This window comes from Anneissia japonica, unplaced genomic scaffold (genome assembly GCF_011630105.1).
Source record: "Anneissia japonica isolate Jap-2015-1 unplaced genomic scaffold, ASM1163010v1 scaffold432_len584295_cov189, whole genome shotgun sequence".
Lineage (NCBI taxonomy): Eukaryota > Metazoa > Echinodermata > Crinoidea > Comatulida > Comatulidae > Anneissia > Anneissia japonica.
This window is the reverse complement of record NW_022725334.1, coordinates 381781-405209: the sequence shown is the minus strand read 5'-3', so window position 1 is coordinate 405209 and position 23429 is coordinate 381781. Positions and strand designations below refer to the sequence as shown.

Below are 23429 nucleotides of genomic sequence, written 5' to 3'. Positions count from 1 at the left end.
AAGTCATCGCTATGAAATTCATCATTTTTATGCTGTATGAAACCGTGTAGTTGAAAACATTTCCCTGATGTTTTTGAAGCCTTCAACCTGATGAAAGACAATTTGAATTCTATTTTATTGATATTAATAATACGGTATCATTTTCCCAACAATCTCATCATAGAAGACTAGGAGATGGAGTTTTTAGTTTGTGATAAAATACTATATTAGTAGGAATTAAACAGGTTGCTGGTAAAGGAGGGTGAGCTCTTTTAGCATTACATGTACCTCCTCTCACTAGATGACTCTGGTAGTTGACAAAGAAATTTGTTTTAATCACGAAGAAATACAATTTACCTAACGGCTATTCATATTTTTATTATTACGAATTAAAAGCTTGTTTATTTTAAATATTATGAAAATAATCAAAAATTATGTTGACCTTGTTAGTAATTCTGTTTTTTAGCTGGTACAGCTGGTTTTTAGTGTGAGTTTAGTTGTAAATGGGTATATGATCATGTTTTACCTGTTCTTGTTGAGAACTAATTTGTACTTTTCCATGAGATGATCATCTCTCTTTACTCTCAGGGGTTCCAAGTCTCCTGCAACTCGCAGGAGTTTCCCAGAAATCGGGACCGACATGCGCAAGCAACCAAGAATCTCCCGAAAAATAACCTATCTTGGCAAATTCATAGCATTTGCATGTTTTCACTACTATGTTATCAGTTTTCTCATGGAAGTCAGTGCCGATGGTTATCGCTATCTGCAGCAAAATGAAATTTGATGTGTTGAGAAGCTTGCTTTAATTAGATCTACTGCAGCTACTGCAGCTATTGTCGCCTGTACAATTAAGTTCTACTTTACAACTAATTATCGACTTTTGAGAAAAATATGTATAGTCCCAATTAGAATTTGAACCGATTACTATACCATTCATATGCTTTATCAATATATGTTGCAAGCTATTCTTGGATTTTTCTATTAATAAGACACTATTTCTTTCTCAAGATATGGTATAACCTGCCATAATTATAACAGATAAATCACATGGAAGCAAACTTTACTACTATTACTACTATAAATAATAAATAAGTTATTGACTTTGGATTATTAATTCTTTCTTATGATTACATTTGCTAGTATACTGTAATTACCCATCCTTTGTTCCTAAATGACTATACCGCTGTAAATGATGACAACCATCGTGAATTTGTTGATTATTTTGATGTATACAGTAGCGTCCTCTTTGTGATTATCAATTAAAGGTCAAAGGTTCAGCTCAGAGTCTATCACCGTAAGTCTTTAGGTTCGAACATTTAATGCGCCTATCAGGCACAAGTGTATCATGGGAATGTTTCAATACTTTAATGTTTTCGATTACTTTTGACCATTTCACACTATGATTGATAATCAATGTGGTAATTGTCGATACCAGGTGCATTTCTGTATAAGAAAAATATAAATTTATATTTTATTTGATTTTCTTTCGACGCAGTATGTCACTTTTTAGGTTCTATTCTAAGATGCATAACTTTATGAAGGGCATACGCAGCAGTATCTGCTATTTTGTAGTTTAAATAATATTAATAATGATAAACAATGACTACTTCACCATTAATGACTCATGTTAAAGGTACAAATTCAGTTTTTATTTCTTTTTAATAAAATTCCTTCAATTAAAGCAGCCAATTTAAGGTCTATGGCAAGGAATACAGAAATATGATGCTTCTGGCTATTGGGAAACATTTTTCACATTCTAATTTTAAATACAGCTAATAACATTTGGAAAGAGTGGTTTGTTACAGGCGGTTGCAGTTCTGCATCTCAAACTTGAGGTCAGAGGTTCAATCCCCCGCTGTGCATTTCGCATTTGTCCTTTGGCGAGGCACTTTATCCGCACTTGTCTCTTTCCACCCAGGAGTATAAGTGGATGCCTGGTAGGTTCAAATATCAAATGTGCTGATCATAGCTGCAACATTTAAATGGTATAATCCCCAGGGAGTCTGAGTATGTGTTGACTGGGGGTAATAATGTGAAGCACTATATAAATCTCTATTATTATATTAACAATAATGTAAACAAGTTATTCAATTTGATTTTTCAAAGAATTCCTAATAACTTTGATTCATATCCACTGGGAAGATTCATTTTTTGTAATGAGAAAATCAATATAAATTCATGTTTTTTAATTTGAATGTATGTGCTTAAATTTTAAATGTAAATTACAATCACATAAAATATATGAATAAGAATAAGAAATAAGATAACCCACTAGTTGTTAGAGATCAAACAAATAAAACGCACTGTGGCGTGTACATCCAAGTTCTTTATGCTCATGGAGGTGGCTGCGGGCATCCCTTCCATAGCACCCTTAAATTGGGCGCTCTTATTTTCCTGTATTCTTTGTTTTGCTGAATAAATCATCCATAATAAACATGATGTCAAAAACTGTAAAATATGTGTACACTGAATTATAGTTGAGTCCAATATTAATATATCACGTAAAATTTAATGATCAATTAGTTAATTGATTGTGCAATTAGTGAGGATGTGATGGTCTGTTATTATTTCTTTACCCAGCTTTCATTGAATAAAATATAGTAATGAACAAACTATGGGATTTCTTTTTTCTGGCCTGGATAATGATAATGCTGGTACTTAGCGTAGCATCTGTGTAGAGAGATAACAGAATATGAATGACTAATTTGTGTGTGTTGTACGTGGAAATTCCAGGCAGGTATGTTACAGAGGAATATCACAAGACAATTTTAACTACAATTTAAATAGTGAAGGTTTTGATTAATGTAAATCCCTCTATTTTTTCGACTTTACAATTTGAAATATTTTGTGGCCTTTTTTTTACGATTTTACAATTTTCATTTGTTTTTTAACCTAGGCTTAGCACTTACCACCACGTGACTCTAGTAGGCCACAAGTGTCTGGCTGTGTATAGTGAAGTGCGATGTAATGGCCTAGCTAGCCAAGATAGCTATAGCTTTGATTTTGAAGACAAAACTGTCATTCATAATTTTGCAATTTTTGCGGCCATATTATTTCTTTTTGCGATCATCGTCTTATCGCGAAAATCACAAAAATTAAGGGCGCGTGAAAGTAAAGGCCTTTACAGTATGCAGGTTTTGGTGTGAAACACTCAAAGATAACCCACTAGTATCGAATACTTCTAGTGGTGAATATAAAGTGCAGTGCAAATTTGAGACGACTCTTTTCCAAAGGTGTGAAAGGATCTCTATAGTTCAGCGCACAAACAGTGGCTACGACGAGTTTAGCCTACTGAGCTAAATATTCTTTATAATAAGTGTTTTTTTTTTCTTTAGTAGATCACACTCTAATGCTTCTTTTGTAATGTTCGCTTTCATGTTGTTCAGGGCATGTTAGATTCAGTCTTGTGTTTTGGATTATTGTTATAGTTTGTATATACTCCACTAGGTGAAGCAGTTTACTACTTTGTGTGCACGTGAAGAATATTTAACTGTTTATTTTTTTGACGACTAGAACCAGGTTGAGATTGAGAAAGGCTTAAGTATATATATATTTTTATGTTGGATTGATTGCTTTCTTCAGGTTTGCAACAGTTGTGAATAAGTGTTTACTGTTAGCACAGCTGTACTCTATGTTTTAAACCAATGAAAGCACTGATAGTAGACACGTTGAAAGACTCTCTAAATCTGGTTTAAGCAGCCTTTTCTCACGTTGTAGTTGTTTATCATCTTTGTATGAAAGAATACCTTAGTCACCTCAATATGATGAGATTTGTGGTAAAAAATGCTTTGAAACCTAAATTGCTACTCTGGGATAAAATAATGCACAATGTAAAATCCAATTAGATAATTCTTTTTTTTTTAGATTTTTAGAATTCAGAAAGAGTAGTAATCATTCTAGTAGTCACAGTTTGTTGATCTTGAAATAATATGCAGAAACGTTGTGTATAATATATCACATTAATTAATTCTAAACTGCCTGACAGCAAATCCCACTATGCAAACATGTCTAAAATCCAATACTAGATTCACTCGAAAATACAATAAAATATAGATTTATATTCAGGTTTCGGATCAGGTGTAGAGGCTCACACCATTGTGTAGAGTATCAACATTAGCATCTGGCCCTATCCACGCCGCCATGTTGTTTTACACACACTGTACCAGATTTCTTTTCCAAATGATCTCGCCTGTGTTGAGCAGAAGTCAAGAATTTAAATGTTAAACTTAATAGTATTTTAGACTTGAATATAACACACTTTCTGAAAGTAGTCTTCTAAATATATTTTTTTTTATATTATCTGTACCAGAATTTGTTTAAACTTGTTTTTCTCTTTGATATCTCTTTACATGCTCTCATTTGAACATGAACAAACACCAGCGTTCCTATTACATTTCACTTTTATAATTACTGTGCTAACAAATTTTATGTATTCAAATTGGATTCAATCGGTGTACAACAGATGGATTCGAGAGTCAAATGATAAATACAGCCGTTATTTGAATAATCCTCGATTAATTAATATTTTAAATGAGAGGAATACGTGGCACATAGTCCCAGATGTCACGCACTTAGTATCATTGCTTGTGTTTCGTTGCTTTTTACGAATGTAGCAAATGTTACAGGATTTGGTTTTCAGCTAAACTGTGCATGGAGCATGCCATACAGGTATAACATGTTTTTGTGTCTTTGTCTTTTATAGTGGCTATAATAATAATAATAACGATTTTTAAAAGCGTCTGTTGCATGCCACATACTGTTCAATTGATAACATGGCACTGTAATCATTGTTTTGGTTAAGGCTATTCATAGGTGATTAATATGCCTGCCTCCAAAATCCTGGACCATGGGTTGAAATCCTCCCCTATTCAGCAGAAGCTTAGAAATTATTCTGTAATTAAATTCTTAATATTAGGCTTGACAACAGTTGTTTTTTGTTATATTGTCAAAAGCTGAATACCCTGTTGGTTGCAGGATTTGAACTCAAGGCTCAAGGATGATAAGGCATGGTCCCTAACCATCTTGCTATAGCTCTATATAATTAAACCTATTTGAAATGATGGCAGTAATTAGTAGTGCTGTTACAATTAAATTTGTTTATTTTCAAGGTCAGAGTTTGATTCCCTGCTCTCTCGGCAACTTATATATGTCCCTCGACAAGCCACTATCCATGAAGCCTCCCCCTTCCCAGGGGAATCCTTAATTGGTACCCTGTTCAATTCCTGTGGCTGCAATACTGTGAAAGATTCCTTAGAGAACTGAGGATACATTTTCCATAAGTGTTAGATCCAATGACTGTTATGGAATGATTTTTTTTATTTGATTTGACTTTATTATATTCAGTTAATTTAGTTATTGGTTTTATTTTTGTCTCTTATGTTGGTGTGGAGCACCTGGCGGTTGTGATATATAAATTCAGAATTATTATTATTGTTATTATTATTTTTACTTGAACAAACATGAAATTGTTTTTCAACTGCTGTAAATGCTACCAAGCCTTTATATCAGGTGAGGTCACTCCCGTAGCGTGTAGATAATCAAGGCGCTTTGATGACGACATCCTCCTTCTTCACTTCGCACAATCCTCGCCTCTTTCAAACAAAACATCAGATTTTCCTTATCCAAACTGCAATGCCAATATCTTCTGGCGTACCATCAATAAACAATACAAAATTCAATTCATTTTTTTTCTAATTTATAACCTAACATTAGATGATTTGTTTTCTTATTAAACCATACATTATATGTTATCTGATTTGTAACTTAAATTTCTTCAGTCATACATAAATGGAACTAAAATTATATTTAAATCAAATTATAAAAAATTACTTGTGGAACAGATGGTTGTAACCAAGGAGTCATATGTTAAATTTTAATTTGTTTTCTTTGAATGTTTGTATTCTGTAGCTGATTTCATTAATAATGATTTTCTATGTCTGTTTATTATTATTTTTTTTTTAGTTTATGTGTTTTCTATAGCATCATTTTAGAATCCTACTGAAAATAAGTTATGTTGGCTTTCATGCAAATTTTACTGATTGAATTTAATAAATAGTTAATCATAATTATGTTTAGTATTTGCTTGCACACCACCTTTATTTTGTATATTTAAAATTCATTTTTAGATATTATTTCTTAAGCAGATTTTTTTTAGGGCATATATAAGATAAAATTTATTATTAATAATATTAAAATGTATATGACATTGAAAGTATTGCCATACACGGATAATACAAAACAAAAACAATACAACCAAGCCTTAGACTTCTGCATACGGTACACCCTACTAGAACAATCCTATATTATAGTATAGCACTCTCGCTATTAAAACTCTTTATGTTTCCTAATTGACTTTAAAATCCCTTTACCCATTTTCTTTTTAAATTTAAAATACAGAAATTCTTTTAATTGACTAACAGTTTATGGCATCACCTGTGTGTAACAGAGCTTACCCTGTTACACCCCATTGTTGTCTCATTTGCTTTTGTCAATGAAAATGTGATGAGTACGTTAATGAAGACGGGACTAATTAAATGTTTTGTGATTGCGGCACACCAGGTAACAATGTACATATTGCAGGGCTATTGATTGGTATTGATTGGTTGCTTTCAATACTGCGGGGCTGTTTAATTGCATGGAAAAAATGACTTCAGAGTAGGAAGTTACTAATGATGTTGATAAATTCTCCGTCGAGAAGTGATTTCAGCAATAATAATATTACTCTCAATATGCATGCGTAAATGATATCTGTCAATGATTGTATCCCTAGATAGGTAATTATATAATAACATATTATATTAATTACCAGCATTTCTAATACACTATCTTAAATTATTTAATGCATTTTTATTTACATAATTAATTTGTAGTTTCAATGTTTCCGAGTGTTAATTTTGATATTATGATGATAGAGTATACTCTAGTAGTAAATTCATTGACAAATATTTGACAGGGTCAATAACAATTGTCTACCTTGGTTTTATGGGTTCTTTCTGTTTTCGTAATAATTAACATTTATGCTATATTTTATTAGGCTATCCTAGTCAAATTTAAATTTTATGATAATATCTTTCCTTTTTTTTTCAAATGATAATTTTAGTAAATGCCATTAGTGCTTATCATAATGGTTTAAAGCCTGTACAATATGTCTTCTAATATTTTACTGTGATTTTTATAATGAATTTCAATATTAATGCTGGTACATTTAATTTTCCTATGCCCTCTATTTTTTCTATACTTTAGCTATGATTTTCGTAGTCAGTTAACTGTTTTAGCCATTTTAAAGCTTTTATTGTTAATTCCTTTTTTAACATACAGTATATTTAAGGGCCATCGTACATTGGTTTTTTTTATTACATATTGTAGTTAAATAAATACTTTAGTGTGGAAGCGGTTTGGCGCAGTGGGGAATGGTTTGTTTTCCCAACATGGAGGTTGGGGTTTCAATCCTTGCTGTGCATTTCTCTTGTGTTCTGGAGCAAAGCGCTTTATCTGCTTAACTTGAGTCTACCCACCTGTGTCAATGGTACCAGCATGTTGCTGGAAGTAACCTGAGGTGGACCAGCATTCCACTCAGGGGAGGGGTCACACTCTCATCCACTACAGAAACTGGGGATAAGTTCAAGACCTATGAGCCCTGATAGATTGGCAAGGATTTATTTTATATAAATAAGTAATTGAACAAATGATTTTGGTGCATGATCGAGCGGAGGAAAGATTGATAGATTAATAAAATTATTGATTTATTGATTAAATGATTGAAAGATTGATTGACTGATCATCAATTCATCAGATCATGGCAATAGTGAAGATGTGAGAAGGCTTGTACTATAAATCTTGAACTATGAAAACAAGTCAAAATTTATTATCTATTTACACAGGAATAATTTATCACTAATAATCCTTTATTTTTGTAATGTTTAAAATCGTATTGATGCAACTCCGATGACCTGTAGTGTAATTCAACAGTTTGATTCACTTTTTTCAACATTGTTATTTGGTTTCTGGTTTTAGTTTTTATGTACTTAAAATTTAATATTATAGTGTATAGGCCCATGTTTCCAAAAATATATATTTTGTACTGATTGATATATAATCTAAAGTTTAGCTTGAATGCCATAAATGGGATGAATACTAATGATTTCTTTTCTTAATTGTTGTCAGTTCTGCAATGAGGGTAAGAAAAGGGGGGAGTGGTACATGCTCTCCACAATTCAAAATTGTTATATAGAAAAATTTATTAGAATCTTAAAGGTTTCTGCCTCTATACCTGCCAAAAAGGTGTAAACTGCTACTGTCATTAATTTTGTCATCATTGTCATCCCTGCTATCATCTTCGTTGTTTCTGATTACTATTAATATGACTATTGTTTTTATACTTTTGATTACTATCATATTATCAGGGGCCCCCCCCTTTTGGGAGGTAAAAAAAGGGGAAAAAAAGAGAAAAAAACAAAGAAAAAGAAAAAATGATAGCCCACAACGCCTCAAATGTTATTTTCGGGCGTCTAGAACACAAAAATTTCGCGGGGGCATTGTTATCTCGATCGGCCCAAATTTCGCTTCCCCCCCTTTTCGGTCCCCAATTTTGGACATCTCTGGATCCGCCCCTGATTATTATTAATGTTAAAATAACTTACGTTTTGAGCTTTTGAGTGTTATTGTAGTATCATTCACAGTGACGATTATTACTAAGGTAATATCAAATTTCATTCATGTTAAGCCAATAATAAGGGTGATTCGATATTATCTTACTACACTAAAAGTTAAATGAAGTTATTTGACGATTATTACGGTAATGTTCTTTGTCTGTTGTTGGTATTTACTGTTATTATTTTTATTTTTTTATTTATAATAATTCAGAAGCCTAACACAGCTTTACTTTTCAACAAGTCAAAAAAAAAAAAAAAATATATATATATATATATATATATATATTATGATTTTCAGAACAACAGCTTTTCCACAAATTTTTATAGGATAGATTATCTCCAACCATTTAACTAACATCTGTTGGGATAAGAGCTGGCGCAGCTAAAGTAACAATCTCTGAACCTTCATTTATTTTTTACTATATTTCGTTGTGTATTATCTATTTCTGTATTCTGATGATCAAATAATTGAAGTAAAATGAGTGCATGTCAGCACAACGCGACTAGCAATTAGTTACCCACAATCCATTGTTTTATGGCTTACAAGAATTGTGCAATGACACATGCACTAATGGATGAATATGTTGAGAGCATTGCATCGTTTGTTGTGGAAAGTAAACATGGATGTAACCAGTACAGTTGTGGTTCGTTTAATACAAATTATAAAATCAAATAAAATTCATAATACATAAAATGAGATATTCAATCCTTAACTGTGGCATAATTGGGTGGATCAAATTTTTTTTTTAAGTTAGTTTTAGGTTTATATTTATTTTCTATATGAAAGAAATTTTATTTTTAATGACAATTTTGATGTAAATCTTTTTGAGCAAAACAGTTAAATGGACATATATTTGCGGCTTACATTTGGCCAATTACAGAATGCAGTACACTCTTTGAAAAAAAATAAGCAGGGATTGTCTCCTGCTCTATGCCTACTAATTTACACCCAGAAGGGAACCCACTTGAAGTACCCACTTACAGTGTCTGTAGTTCACCTTGGTGTGTTTTTCACTGAAGAAATCTAATCCAATCTGATGCTGATAATTATTAAAATTATTGTTAGTCATGTTAGTCATTATTGTTAGTTTTATTTACATTTTTATGGTTATTTATTCAGGTTTGTTCTAGCTTATATTTTAATTGAAATGCATGACATTTCACCTGTTTGTCAGAGAGCCTCGCTTCCTGAAAACAAAGGTTGGGACAAAGGTATTCTCCTGTACTACAATGCTTCTGTTCAGTTCAATTCAGTTGTTCATCAAGATTTTCTTATAAAAAAATTATTTTGGAAGTACCTGTCTCTTATACACATCTTGGATAATTAAATTTGGATATAAGAATAATTTGATTCTGATATACCTAATTGTTTTTTCCTTATATATATTTTACATTGGGTTAAGTATTCTATGATTGCAAGGCTGGACATGCTTTAGGGTTAATTTAAGATAGTGTTTCTTGTGATTTTGCTTAAGGTCCTCTGTGTCAATCCTAATATCCAAGCATGTAGAAAAGTGTTGCAGGACAAAGACTAGCACAGCTTAAAACGTAGAATAGCAAATGCCACATGTGGCAAATATATTAATTTGTTCTTGGTTATTTATTAAAAGCTATCAGGCTTGTGTTTGAGCGATCTGATTGGTCGACACAAAGCACAGCCTTTGCTACAGCCTGTGATTGCACAAAACTTTTTTTATGAACAAAAGGTACAATCTGTAACATCTGCTAGCAAGTTGCTATGGTAATGAATGGAAATCAACCAATGGGAGGATGCGTACCATCTGCATAATTAATTCATTCACATTGTAGGCTTTTGCTAGAAGTGAGGCCAGTTGTAGGTTGATTATAGTAATTGTCAGACACGGAGAAGGATGGAAGCAGAATTTCATGTGGGCCTCTCACGGATACATAGGTAGGTGCAAGAATGGAGTTGTCTTCATGGTAGGGAGCTAGAGGGTAGAGCCTGATGCTATCCAAGTTCATAGATTTTTTTTTTTTTTTAAATAGATAGGTCAATTTTTTCAGTGAGTGTTAAATTTGTTGAGATTCTTTGTTCATGTCTGTTCAGATTTTGTGATTCTTAGGAGTTTCTTTTTATACAAATCAGCTTTGTGATTGTTGGTTGTACTATAGGAACAGATTAGAGGTAATTCTATTTATTCTGCTTTATAATAAGGTTGTTTAATGTGTCACTTTCAAAATGTTGACTTGATGTTATGTTTTAATACTAAAGCTATAATTTCATTAAGCATCAAAACCGCTCTTCGTTATACTGAATATATAATTGAGTTATTAAGTTATATGACTTTTTTTTTTTTCGCACTTAAGTATTCATTCAACTCTTCAATACCTTCAATAATTATGTCTAATGGGGCAGTACTGTCAATCTTTGACAATTTGTGTTTATTTGATTACATTTTTTTTTTTGTGAATTAACAACTATAATGTGACGGATGATTTCAGGGGTTAATAATGGTGATTGCACTGATTATAATACTAATTAGGGAAACAGTAACCGTTTTTCTGATTGGCTAAACTACAACTGTTAGCCTTTGTTTGGTGCTTGCAGTTCATTTGGTAGTTGTTTGACACAGGCCATTGTGTGGTTGAATGCCTCAGTGACACATTGCTTAATTATTCTTTTCAATCTTCATTCAAGTAATATTTTAATCAAAATGTTAAATCAGTTTTCAATGTGATCCTGTAAAATTCATTGGTTGTGCGGAATCACTCAAATTCTGTGAGATTTGTCCATCATATGCTTTTGTTACTGACCAAATATCCGATAAGGTAATGCATTTTTTCAGCTCTCCTATTGGCTGATAGATGTCCCAGTTCTTCGCTAAGAAAGATATTTATTGATTAAAGAGTCTTTAATTCATTGTTTCATGCCCTCTATCTAAGAACTTGATTAATGATTTTTCATTTCATTACTTTGACTTACTGTATATTTTCATTTGTTCCTTTACCTGGTAGATTTGTATGAGTTGGGTCTCATGAATATTCAAATCTTTGTTAATGAATCCACAAATGGGAATTATTTTCCCGATGGCAATATCTTGATTTATGTTTTCATTAAAATAGATTAGTATTTTGAAGTAAGAATATGGTGGTGGTAGATGCTAACAATGTTTATTTTATTCATTTAGTCACCAGTCCTGAACCTGAATGCATTAAGTTATGATTTATATATATATATATATATATATATATATATATATATATAAATTAATTTGGAGCTAATAAATCTTATGTAAATTTCCGTAAAAATGATTTTTTTTTCTTCTTCATGTTCATTGAATTTGTAGGTGTCTTATATCATGGAATTATAACATTTTTTTGTCAATTTATCTTTCTTTCCTATTAATTCAGATTCCAAACATTATCATATCCTGTTTCTATATTTGGTTTAAACTCTAAATCAGTAATAGATGATATCCCTACCCTTAACAATACAATATGCAAATAAGATGTAAATTAGCATATTGATATTTTAATTGAAATGCATGACATTTCACCTGTTTGTCAGAGAGCCTCGCTTCCTGAAAACAAAGGTTGGGACAAAGGTATTCTCCTGTACTACAATGCTTCTGTTCAGTTCAATTCAGTTGTTCATCAAGATTTTCTTATAAAAAAATTATTTTGGAAGTACTGTCCTATTCAATGGCATACTTTTCAAATGTCATTTCGAACAATTTTAACATTTCATATGTTATTACAAACTATATTTATTAACCATCTAATTGGTATATCCTTTAGTCTCTTGTTGTCTTAATGATTATTGTCGTTGGAGAAGCATACATTTCATAGATTATCATACCTTTCTAAACATTAGTCATATCATCGAACATCCAACACTCAACTTTATAGGCTCCATATTAAACTCAAAACCAAGTATTTCATTTTTTACTTCACAATTTTCATTTTGCAAAAAGATTTTTATGATTGTCTTGATGATTATTATAGGTTTTGAGATTTTGTTTAATACGTTAAATTGCCTCGAGCGATGCATCTCAGTTTTCGTTTTTGATTTTCAAAGAAGTTGGTTTAATCTTCAGATATGTCATTTGTCAGAGTATTATAATTATTATTACTGCCAATATTACCTTTGTCACACTTCGTCATTTTAGAGTATTATATAAATTATCTGTTCATCACTCCGAGCAGTATTTATTAATTTAGTATTATATTTATTTATATAAGCCAGGTGCCCTAAATTTATTTTGGATGAGGCCATATTGGTATTGGCTGATAGATTCAGGCCGCTCGAGCCCCTCAGTAGTATGGGCTGAGTTTATGTTTCTTTGATTCATGGCACCTCTAGGTTACCATAATTGGAACTTTCAGATGATGCTAAAAATAATTCTTCTTTTTTGTTGATTATTATCAATGATGAATGAAGAACTGTTATCTCAGTTTGAAATGAATTGTGTTTAACTTAAGCATGATAAACTAGGCAGTGCTAGATACAGTTGAAAGGCTGAAACCACTCGGATTAAAGTTGCTCGTTGGCAAAATTTAGACCACAAGCTGCCATTTTGTAGGTTTAGTTGTCGGATATTTTATTCAAGAATATTTTTTTCGTTAATGCTTTTAAGTCAAAGCAGCAAGACAATGGTATTTGCTAGTTGGTCATTAACACTGACCTCTGGTCCCGATAATGGCTAAAGTTAAACTTGAATTAGCAAATGACGCTGTAATGTACTTGGAAAATGGCTTCCGCATTAACTTAGCGCTGTTTGCTGCGTGGAATTCTACTGTCACTCAGTAAATGCTTTTCGCCTTCAGCTTAAATTGCCGCATGATGAACCTCCTGGGACACACTAACGATTCCAAAACTTCCTATGTAGGGCTTCAGACCTTTATTATAGGCTTCTTGTTGAGCATTTAAGATCGAACCAAACATCATACGTCTATGCCGTTCTCTTCTAAGAATCTTGTCTGTCCTCAAGAGATTAAAAAAATAAATCAGATTTGGTATTTATGTTGATACATTTTTTAGTTCATATATTCATAGTTAGTTTCATCAAAATTATAATACTGTTCTTTTCAATTTAAACTGAGTCAGTTTTATCATTTACATAGCCATTGTCATTTTGTTAATACATGTATTTCTACAATGTTCTAATGACTCTACTATAGGCTTTATCAGTTCTTTGTGTGGTTTTTCTATTGCCTATCTATACTGTTGAGTATGTTGCACTTTTGTTGCCTATAATAAGTTCTTTTGTGTCTTGTCTGTGTTTGTATGCTACCGTATTAGTTGGATTGTTCCTTCTGCTGCTTGTGTTGTTTCCTTCCTTTTGTTGCCTGAGCCATGGCCTATGTTCATTATTCATTTGTATATGTTTGGTCTCTGTATGTTCTTCATATATGCTCTTTTGTTTCATGTACTCTTCCACAACCTGTTTGTTCTGGGTCCTGTATGATACTGTTTCCTATAGTCACTTCATTTAACATTTTCATATGAACTGAACATCCTCTTTTAGCTATATCATATCTACGTTACCAAACATATTAATATTAATACCAATAAGATGTTTAATATTTTTTCCAAACCAGAAATAATGAAAAAAGATTATTATTTTTTTAATGAATACAAATTACTATAGCATAATAATATTCATAATACTGATTACTTTATAAATAATTGAAGCAGTATATATCAATAATTACTTATGTCAGTAGTTATGGAACACAGTGTCAAATGCTTTATAAGAATATTAGAAATAGGTCATCTGTACTATAATACATAATTGGTTTTCACTCATTCAATAAGCGCCTTTACAACTGGGACCCCCTTCTAATCTGGAATTTTCTTTCTCTAATACCGGCATCGTATTCTCACTGTCCATCTCTCCCCATCACAACAATTATTCTAATCATAAGAACTGACAGTTTCTTATCAGACATTGGTAAAAAAATCTAATCAGTAATTATCATAGTTAATCATATTTGTTGCCCAATCAATGCTTATTGTAAAATGATTAGTTTGTTAGTATGCATTTTTAAACAAATTAACCTAGTTTGATCCACTGCTTAGCCGATTCAAACTCTACGGTAATTTAGCCTGCCAGATTTTATGAAGCTTTCTGGCATTGCCACGGGAATTCTCCAGCCCTCATTTGCATATAGAATACTATGTAATACGTAATTCTGAATATCGCATACAAGCAAGCAGAATTGAATTACCGAATCACATTTGCTTCAAACGAGCAGCTTAGCTTTGGTTTGCTCGGTATAAAAACAAATTACAATTTTCTGAGGTTTCATTTTAGAAATATGGTGAATTTCTAAAATTCAAATTCATTTTAGTAAACTTCTCTAATAGCAGCAAAATTGCTGAATTTATAATTTAATTTACAATTAAATAACAAATTAAATTGAATTTACAATTTATATAATATGTAAACACATTACTTAAAACTACCTAAAACCTAAAGGATTAAAAGCAGGAATTAATAAAGAATATATGTACAAATCAACCAATTACCTAAAAGTGAGACGATGACAAAGGTAAAAGGATAAAAAAATGCAAAATAACAAACAACAAAATAAATAAATAATAAATAATAATAATAGTTCTATATTTTCTATATTTAAAATATATTTAATTTTGAATATCTACTTGTTTTATAATATTTAAATTCAGTTAGTATTTAGAATAAACTAATCATGGTCATCATCATCATCATCATCATCAGGAACTCTAAACACCCTGAAACATAGTTCACTTAAAATGACTTCTCAAATTGCAGCAATTGTGAACCTCAACCTAAACCTGCTATTGGTTATTTTTAGATTATTTTTCTACATATATCATTAACAATATTATGGTTTGCTTTTTTTTTAAGCACATATATACAGAATTAATACTAACACTTAATTTACCTGGTCATATTCCCCCCAGTAAGTGCATTTTTAATTCCATTTTTTTCCATGTAGATAATTAGCAGTATTATATTCTTACCCCGGGGAAATGAGTGGTCACAATTATATGGGCCAAGAATGAGGTGAATCCGACTATAATGGGCAAATCATTTAGAGTGAGGCATGCTGAATTACCGTATATGACTACGGATGCATTTGGGAATCGGATGCTTAATTTTTAGATTCTGCGTTTATTATTACATTTTGCGCAGACAATTAATGGTGCTAAGATGGATGAACCCCCTCTGTAGTCACATCATCTTTGCCCATTCAAGCGAGGGTTATATTTTTTGTTCAGTCTTGTTTATAAGTTATAGCCAAGATCTATGGATCAAGGAGCCGTTTTACTCATTATGCATTTCCCACAGTAAGATGAAAAAAAAGGACATTTGAAAACCAATTATAGCTCGGAAGTCTCCGTGAATATTTTCCCGTATCATAAAAGACCTAATGTCAATACATATTAGACTGCAATTATGATTAATTTTTTGTATGTTCAATATTAAAAGTTGATTAAAAAAAGGCTTAGTGTTTACTTGATTATAATCATAAAGATGATGAAAAAAATAAAATTATATTACTATATAATTATATATATGTATATATATATATATAATTATTATTATGTACAATTTTGTCTTTCTTAAATGTCTTCCATTGTCATTTTCTATTGAAAAATATTGTGCTGTCATTCCATCTGCTAAATACATCTCAAAAAATGTTTTTTGTCACATAATGACAGTTATCTTGAAAAACAATAGTCCATATTCAAAACATCTGAAAACTTCCAAACTACATTTATTATCATTATCATTTTGTAAAGTGCATCCTTTTTGAAGATTTCTAAACAGTCTGTGGATTCCAAAAATGGATACTAAAGTGTGATATTTACAGCAAGATTAATTTTCTTATGCAGAAGACATTAACAAAAAAAAAGTAGATTACTTGCAAGTTGCAGATGGACGTGCAGATTTAGAGATCCTCGTTGTCTGTCAGACATTATGGTTGATCCACATCCCACGATTCTACCACTGATGTAGTTTTAGTGTATACAGGAATTAAATCTTTTTTTTTTTAAACCAGGCCATGAGTTTGTTTGTGGAACGTAATTGAATTATTATGACCTGCATTTGTGACCTTTGCATACGGTAATGTACAAGATGAGAATTTGGATTACGCGGATGCCAAGCCTGATGAATGAGACCTATAAGCGTTCTTACGTTGACGGTTGAAAAAGAACGACCTTACCGTATGACCCTTCGGCAAGTTGTTAGCGAGTGATATGTTCATCTAAAGATTCTCCTGATAACTCAATTTTGGAAAATCATTCGCGATTGGACAGGTTGTCTGCTAGCATCGCTTGAGTAACATTACACGAACACACGAACACTCGCTCTTTGTCTGTTTCACCTTGGTACTCTAGCATATAGATTTATGCTCATTTAGCATTTGTACACAGCATATAATTCTGATAGTAATTCTTAACTGCATTAATGTCGTCTTAGTTCGTTATTCAAGGAGGTTTTTATTCTTTGTCAATGTCAGCTATCAACCTCTTAGCATTCTATTTCTGTATACCTAGAAGCTAAAACTTGTCTTTTTACCATTCAATCAAGGCTCAGATGTCAGATGCTAATACAGATTTGACAAATTTTACCCAATTTTGCATTAGCCAGTTAATTAAGAAGTTTGGTAATTCATTCATTCATTCATTCATTCGTTCATTCATTCTTTCCTTTTTTCAAAACTTCATTTTGAAACATTACCATATAGCAAAATTAATTACTGTACAAAAACAATTTATTTAATATGTTATAAATTATTTTTATTTTATTAAACTTTAAAATAAATTGCAAATTTCAGGGAAAATTTATTTATAGTCTTATCAATGTTATTAAATTTATTTATCTTTAAAATATTGACTTGTACAATTTAAATATTTTAACTATTTTAGAAAATATATAGTCTCATTAAAATATAATTAGTAATTTAACATAATTATATTTATTTTTAATTAAATAATGACTCGTACAAGTTAAATATTTCAGTGATCTGTTATAATATTTTTCAATTAAAGTTTAATGAAGTTAAGTGAGAAACTAGCTTGTGATAGAATATCTACAAGAATCTGTTTTTTTCCTTGAATAATTGTGTAGGAGTATTTTGTTGAAAAAAATATGTGCAATATTATATACAACCAACCATATAGAATTGTACAGCAGTAACATGCATTCGAGAAACAATCGTATTTCATAAAAATGGTCGCTACCAGTGCATTTACTCAAACACGATTTTATCATACATGATATCAGTAAATAGTTATCTTGAGATTTTTGATGAGATGTATTGTGCACTTCATGCTCCATTTTTCCTCTTGTCTTCACTAACCATTTACGACACAAAGAAGTCACAACAGAATAATATGCATTGATTTTGAAGACAAAGAAACTTGCCACTAGCAAAAGAATCTGGGAACAAGAGCGCAAATTAATGCTTAATTCTAAATTATATAAATAATTTCTGTACAGTTTTTTTTTTTTCGAATAGAAGATTTTTATAAAGCAATTCCAATATCTGTTGATACTCTTGTGAAGAACGGCCAGAAATTGGCTCTAGGTAAACAAAAATTATGATATTTTTGTTTATCATTTACCCTGTTATTTTCGTTATTAATAACACGCACAAAATAAAATATTGGTATTAGTGTTGAAATTTTCAACATCTACCACTATAAAATTCAACATTCAAAAATTCGCTGCTCATGTTCTTTTGTTTCTAAATTAGGATCATCTAGTACCGATCCCCAATAACCGTTACTTTACTTTGTACTTATCCTAAGAACAATCCTTTGTGGCCCTATTCTCAACAAACACATAGTGCACTTGCTAATTTGTATGAAGGCGCAGGAATTAAAACTATAATCCTTTTCATTTGGGAATTCAGACTGGCATCTGGCTGCATTATTCATTATTGTGGGTAGCTGCGTGTGGTTAATTTTTTGCGCTGAGCAACAATGCCTAAAATGCCTGCGCTGTAATACATTTGGTAATATTATAATAATGTTAATTTAATCGTTAACGTTGATTCCACAAACCAATACTTTTTCACAGAACCATATTTTATAACAAATGGTGTACCGAAAGTTTGATTATGGTTAATGATACCGTATGGTAATTATGGTGACTCAGAATGTTTCATATTAAAAAACATGTAGAGATAGGTTCTAGGTTTAACAGCGGCGATGAGAGCATATGCTATATTCTCTGGGTGTTGAGACCTCGATTTGTAGGCTGGTTAAATGAAAGAAACAACAATCATATAAACTCAACTAGAACTATTTGTTCAAAAACATCATGGCTACCCGTCGGCGTGTATCCACCGAAACATAATGAGGGCGCTATAGCATCTCATGACAGCATAGTTAGAATTTTTTCATTCATTCATTGTTAAATCATTAATTTGTATGTTTTGATTTAGTTTATATTTAATTGAAATCAGTTCTTAAATTTCCATATAAAGAAATCTGGTTTTTCGTATTGGTGGACTGTAATTTGTAAATTGGTTAAATCCTGAACTTTCTGATTTTTTAACTCAAAAAATGAGTATTTTAATTACGATCGATAATATTGCACCATAATTCACATGCATTTGTTCTGCTAATGAGCAATCAATCTTAGTTTTACATCTTAAAACAGTAATGAGATAATACAGAGCAATAAACCCAAGAACTGCTCCTTAATAAAATAATAATTTTGTAACATTTCTAATACGAATACAAGAAGAAAACCTAAAAATTTGCCCTTAAGTGAAGTCCTATCCAGATTTATAAAATTTTCTTAGACAAAATGTTATTGTATGCCCATTTATAGACATGCTGTGCCTGTATATGGTCCTTATGTGATGTCATTATGACCATATTTAGGCATGTCATACTGTATCATACAAAATTTGAGTCTGGACACTGCTTTTATATGTAAAGAGAAGGTGAAGCACCACTTTGTCTAGTGGACTGCAGCACTCTCAAACCAAAGTTTCCTTTCTACTAGTGTCTGCTGCCAATAAATAATAAACTGTCATCAAAATAGTCTTTATCTCTATGCCCATGATCAGTTTATTGTCAAGATGGTGTCATTTTAATTAAATTTTGATTAAATAATTTTATTATAAGTGTAGAAGATACTATATTTTACATCGTTTTTGACATAGGTTAAATTATAATTTGTAATTAGTCTACTATTGTTCGTCTATTATAGTAGTTTTTAAAAGCATAAGGTTATAAAACTCTAATTGAATCCAATAATAGCATTCTATATACTAATATTTATTACCAGGAACACCATATGCTTTGCAAACTCTGACCCTATCAATGAATTTATTATAGATGTTTTTATATTAATGTTTGGAAAATATGATAAAAAATATATTCAGCATGATTAAGTTAAAAGTCATAGAATGTTGAATTTTAAATATTTCGTCAGACATCTGTTTTTAGGTATATTTTTTTTTACTCTTTGTATTATAACTATATGCTCCCACTTCTTGTTCTTTTCAGGTATCTTCGAAAATCCACACACCGCAAGTTGAGAGAAGCGACAACCACAATCCCACCCTGATCATACTAACGCTAATACTCGTTGGATGTATTCTTGGAGTTTTGCTAGCTGTGTTCGCAATATTCTGCTACCGGCAGAAAGCTAAAACACGCGACAAACTTAAATCCCTCGCCACGGGTTCTGTCTCGGAGAAAGAAGCGACAGTGGACTATCAGGTATGGAAATTACAGCATGTTATAAAAATTTAAAAATTTTTGAATTAAAACTGAATAGTATTGAATACTATTTCCAGTAGACGTAACAGCTGGTTCAGAATTGGAATGGAACAATAGCCAATAGGATTCCATTTCACAGCTGCTGCATATCAAACCAATGAAGGTGTTTAAATGGGTTTTGTTTGCTTTAAACCAGTTTACTTTTTAATAACCATGTTACAGTATGTACTTTAGACCGTAGTGAATGTACAGCAGGGGTAAAGGTCATTGCAGGGATAACGATCATTTTGAAGTGTACTCGTATGAGTGTAGTACAAGTTTAAAGGAGTAAGACAACCTGGAAGATTCTTATTTATTGAATGTCACCAATTTTTGTCTTGATTTACTATACAACCGGACATGGTTTTATGCAATGTTTTCCAAATCCATAGTACCAGGATTAAAAAAATACAATGCCAGCATTTTTCATGTAACTAGATATACCTCCTGGTCATTTGACTCGTAAAACATGTAAATTTAAAGTTAATTGGATGTGCATAAATTGTTTATACAAAATGTTCACTGCCAGATTGTTAATTTAAATTACATTTTTTTGCAATGTTTAGTATCTTTGTACTCATCCAATTATATAATTTTTTTGTTTCAAATACTCTCTTTGTCTCTGGAAAATAAAAAACAACATTTTCTATATCAGTAGCATTGTTAGTATCATAAATTTGCGTCCAAACTATGTAGGTCCACAAAGAATTGAATGATAAAATAATAAAATATTAATAACAATGAGGATGATTCATTAATAATTTCCGAAAGTAATTACCTGATATGGTATAGCCAATTGGGTTGATCAATACCACTTATTATGTCTGGGTTTATAAAGATGTTTCTTTTCATATCTATTACACTGTTGCAATCTCTTTATTAAAGGCAGATGAATTTTATTAATTTAGTTTGGTTTTTTTTTTATATTTTGATAAATTTTTTGTTATCTTTAAATAAAATTTCTGTCATAAGTTTCTGATTATGACAATATATATGTATTAATATAAATATTATCTTTAGTGCATATTTCTCCATAAATTTTGTATCATTCGTGAAATTACCTGGCAACTTATCTCATACATTTATGTATGAATAAAATTGGTATTTTTTATTTTTTCATTAAAACTCTTTTATTTTACAGATAGACTTCTGTCTTTGCATTTCTGATGCAAGAGCATTTTACATATTAATATTATTATCTTCACTATTTTGCCAAGTTGAAAACGTGACTGAGACATTGTGTCGACTATGTTCATTTCCGAAATTACCTGAAAATTTTGCTCATGTCTTTCTAATGAAACAACAGGGAAATAACGCCTCACATTTTTATGCTGAAAATAATTTTATAGTAATTTTTGTGTGAAAATTGAATTAAAAACCAAACATAAGCGATACACAGGTTTGCCCTTCTACATTAAAAAAAAAAAAAAATTCAGTTACCTTGTTTGAAAATGTTTCTATTTTCATTAAAATTATATGTACAAGAATGATATTAATACCAAAGTAACTGCCATACACAAAGAATCAGCTTTCATGCGTGAATCTTGAAGATCGGTCACTGTTTATGGAAATTATGCAAATATCTAATATGATGAAAAAAATTGGCAAGCATTTGTCTTGTACACTATCTCCTTGTATTCCCAGAAGTACAGCATAATTTGTGCCTGCATTAATCTGGGATTACTTGTTTTTGAAATAATTTTGTCCATAATCAAGTGCATTCTATTATACCCTTATCAACATCAAATAAGAACAGATGGAAATGTTGTTGACAAAGAATAGATATTGCATGCTAACAGTTATAATTAGCAAATATGTTGGCAAGAAAGTGTGTTCTTTGCTTATGGATTCCAGTAAATTTCTTAGAAAATTGAACAATATAGTAATAATCTCAACCATATGTTCAATTAAAAAAAAAAAGAAAAAAGCTTTTTAAAAACTGTTGTAACCATTTTTAATTGTACAATTATCTGCGACTGCAAGTTGTTGCATTGTGTTCTACATTAAAAACTGCATCAATTTTGATTGGAGGTGAATATGATATCAACCATTATATGTATTCAACACACCCATATTTGATTGAGACGCCGATATAAAAATCTGTTGGAATTTCTGAAAATAGAGTAGTTAATATTATTGTTTTTCGCAGCCTCATAGTATAGGTGTACTGTATGATTGTAAAGTCTACAGTTCCACCATATCGTTTGAATCATGCTTTCAGAAATCTATTAATTTTTACACACCTGCAAATATTGTAAAAGGAGCAAAAGCCTGTATCTATAAATAACCTTTTTATTTATAATTATCTGGTAAATATATATGGGTTTTTTTTTTTTGTTTTTTTTTTTTTGTTCTTCCTTTAGGATCTACATCATTAGTACATTATCAAATGTGAACGACTTTGGCAAAACTCTCTGTTTGTAGGAAAAATTAAAAATTGAATTTTTTAATGTTCTGGATCTTCCAAGTAGTCTTCATTAAAACAGTGTATATTTGGTGGAAATTGGTTGAGTATTAGCAAAGTTACGAATATTTATCTCATTGGATATCAGCTATGTAGGTTTTGAGAAACAGCTTCCAAAGATTTCAAAATCAATAGTTTATTAATAAGATTTGTATATTAACAATAATTTTGATATACTTTTCAGTTAGATTCAGTCATTGATATTTTACAGAAATGTTCTTCTATATATCTTCTTTTATAAAATGCAAAAACATGAAAATGATCAAAATTCTGATTCTCAAACATTTTGGGGGCTTGTGGGAGATTGTGCATCTAGATGTGTATAAGGGACAGGTATTATGTAATTAGAATTTTGAAATAGTTTATGTAATAATAATTACTCAGCTTCCTAAAATATATGCACTTGCAGCTGATAATTTCATGTTGTAATAACTTTGCAGTTTTTAGTACATAATAGAACCAAAAATATGTATTTATAATGTAATTTCTGACTAAATAACTTCGCAGACGTTAAAGCAAAATTGTGTTAATGTTTTTTGTAACTAAACCTCACCACAACGCTCGCGAATGTATAATGGTATTTTGTGTTTGTGGGTCT

General features: G+C 30.9%; 1 protein-coding gene across 4 annotated transcripts; it reads left to right on the top strand.

Moving 5' to 3' along the window:
- The first annotated feature begins 4517 nt into the window (after nt 1–4517).
- LOC117112706 lies at nt 4518–21190 on the top strand. Of its 4 annotated transcripts, none has more exons than XM_033255846.1 (2): nt 4518–4647; nt 20113–20376. In XM_033255846.1, the coding sequence occupies exons 1-2, from the start codon at nt 4630–4632 to the stop codon at nt 20359–20361; spliced, it is 267 nt and encodes an 88-aa protein (XP_033111737.1). In that variant the 5' UTR covers nt 4518–4629; the 3' UTR covers nt 20362–20376. The 4 variants fall into 4 exon arrangements, 2 of the variants coding, with proteins under 2 accessions (XP_033111737.1, XP_033111736.1); XR_004446077.1 differs by lacking the exon at nt 4518–4647 and adding an exon at nt 10454–10542 and having other exon boundaries at nt 20113–21190; XM_033255845.1 differs by lacking the exon at nt 4518–4647 and adding an exon at nt 10480–10571.
- The last annotated feature ends 2239 nt before the right edge of the window (nt 21191–23429 follow it).

Coding starts and splice junctions, on each gene's coding strand:
- LOC117112706 (XM_033255845.1), top strand. CDS start 10,518: ATGTGGGCCTCTCACGGATACATAGGTAGGTGCAAGAATGGAGTTGTC. Junction 10,572..20,112: donor AGAATGGAGTTGTCTTCATG/GTAGGGAGCTAG, acceptor TGTTCTTTTCAG/GTATCTTCGAAAATCCACAC.